The sequence below is a fragment of the Lycium ferocissimum genome, chromosome 8 (genome assembly GCF_029784015.1).
Source record: "Lycium ferocissimum isolate CSIRO_LF1 chromosome 8, AGI_CSIRO_Lferr_CH_V1, whole genome shotgun sequence".
NCBI classification, from domain to species: Eukaryota; Viridiplantae; Streptophyta; class Magnoliopsida; order Solanales; family Solanaceae; genus Lycium; species Lycium ferocissimum.
In genome coordinates this window covers 41,332,910-41,334,997 of record NC_081349.1, presented here as the reverse complement: position 1 = coordinate 41,334,997, position 2,088 = coordinate 41,332,910, and the positions used below count along the sequence as shown (strand labels likewise).

Sequence of the window (2,088 nt, the reverse complement as noted above, 5' to 3'; positions counted from 1 at the left end):
AATAGTAGTCGTGTGGTTGTACATGATGAATTTGTTGAAGGTGTTGATAGGTTTATCACACATGCAATGTCACTTCACCCTTTTCAAAATGAAGGGGTAATCAGGTGTCCTTGTTCTTATTGCCGGTGTATGAAGTATTTGAAACCGGAAGCGGTTAGGGTTCATTTATATAGTCGTGGGTTTAAGCAGAAATATTATGTTTGGACTGATCATGGAGAGACTGATGGGGTCAATGGTATATTTTATAATATGGTTGTTGGTGAAAGTAGTGTGTCGCAGGAATATAGTCATGTCCAATATGATAGAGTTAATGATATGGTTAATGATGCTTTTGGCTTCGATCGGGTTTGAACCTGAGCAAAATTTTGAGGAACCTCCTAATGAAGAAGCAATGCGCTTCTATCAAGAATTAGAAGAGGCTAGTCGTCCACTTTGGGTAGGGAGTCAGCATTCTAAGTTGTCTGTTGCAGTTAGAATGATTAACATCAAATCAAATTGGACTGTTGCTGAAGCTGCTATGGACTCAATGATTAAGCTTGTAGGGAAACTAGTTAGTCCGGAATTCGACATACCTAAGAGTTACTATGAAGCAAAGATATTGGTTTCCAAATTAGGATTGTCGTATGATAGAATTCATTATTGTCCAAACGGTTGTATGTTGTTCTATAAGCAAGATGCTGATTTAAATGAATGTAAATTATGTGGACATGCGCGTTATAAGCGGACACTTAGTGGGAAGATGGTTCCAATTAAGGCGATGCATTATTTACCTATTATACCAAGGTTAAAGAGGTTGTTTACATCACCGAGTTCTGCTCCTCACATGAGATGGCACAGCGAAAATAGAAGGCCACCTGGTATTATGTGTCATCCATTGGATGGAGAAGCGTGAAAACATTTTGATAGAACTTATCCTGATTTTGCTAGTGAACCAAGAAACACTCGTTTGGGTTTGTGTGCAGGTGGTTTCACACCATACTGTTTGTTTGCCGCACCCTATTCTTGTTGGCTTGTATTTCTTACTCCATAGAATCTACCGCCTGAGATGTGTATGACAAGTCCCTATATATTCCTAAATTGTGTTATCCCTGGTCCTCATAATCTAAAAGTTTGATTGATGTCTATCTACAACCTTTGATTGATGAGTTAAAACAATTATGGTGTGAAGGTGTAGTGACATATGATGTATCAACTAAGAGCAATTTCAATATGCGTGCTTCTTTGATGTGGACTATTAACGATTTTCCTGCGTATAGGATGTTGTCTGGTTGGATGACTGCTGGAAAGCTTGCTTGTCCTTATTGCATGGAAAATAGTAAAGCTTTCACTTTAAAACATGGCCATAAAAATTCATGGTTTGATTGTCATCGTCAGTTCTTGCCTACGGATCACCAATTCAGGAAAATGAAACAAGCATTTAGAAAGAATAAAGCGAAAATGATCCCCCACCTCGAACATTGTCAGGAGAAGAAATTTGGGGAGGGTTTGTCACTTGCCTAAGGTCACAGAAGTTGCCCTTTATAGACTACCTGGTTATGGTGTTGAACATAATTGGACTAAACAAAGCATATTCTGGGAGTTACCGTATTGGAAGTATAATCTTCTACGGCATAATCTTGATATGATGCATATTGAAAAAAATTACTTTGATAATTTGTTCAACACTGTTAGCGATGTTAAAGGCAAGACAAAAGATAACCCAAAAGCTAGATTGGACCTAAAGGAATATTGTAGGCGCCCTGAATTGAACTTGCAAGAGTTAGCGAATAATAAAGTGCAAAAAATTGGCTAAGCAGATATCTAAGATTGAAGGATCTATTTGCGAAGCGTATCTTGCAAAGGAATCAGCGCATTTCTGTTCATATTATTTCGGAGAGCAAGTGTCGTGTATGAGAAATAGGCCCAACCGTAATGATGAGGGTGGGGTTGATCCTAACTACCCACCAATATCCATCTTTAATCAACCAGGACGAGGTTCTAAAAAACCTCCAAAACGAACCCTGAGTAGTATGGAGAGGCAATCAGCTGTGACACATGTTTTGCTCAATTGCCCTGAAATTCAAGTATATATTCGGTGAGTGTCGAATT

At 38.6% G+C, this 2,088-nt stretch overlaps 1 protein-coding gene across 1 annotated transcript; it reads left to right on the top strand.

Annotated features, from left to right (window-relative positions):
• Nucleotides 1–211: 211 nt before the first annotated feature.
• LOC132066357 (uncharacterized) lies at nt 212–1,792 on the top strand. The gene is made up of 3 exons (XM_059459680.1): nt 212–857; nt 1,169–1,355; nt 1,465–1,792. Exons 1-3 carry the CDS (start codon nt 212–214, stop codon nt 1,790–1,792), a joined length of 1,161 nt encoding a protein of 386 aa, XP_059315663.1.
• The last annotated feature ends 296 nt before the right edge of the window (nt 1,793–2,088 follow it).

What these genes read in the sequence shown, in the direction of transcription:
- LOC132066357 (XM_059459680.1), top strand. Translation starts at nt 212, where the DNA reads ATGGAGAGACTGATGGGGTCAATGGTATATTTTATAATATGGTTGTTG. An exon ending in CGAAAATAGAAGGCCACCTG is followed by an intron (nt 858 to 1,168) that starts GTATTATGTGTC and finishes TATGGTGTGAAG; the next exon opens with GTGTAGTGACATATGATGTA. An exon ending in CATGGCCATAAAAATTCATG is followed by an intron (nt 1,356 to 1,464) that starts GTTTGATTGTCA and finishes GAACATTGTCAG; the next exon opens with GAGAAGAAATTTGGGGAGGG.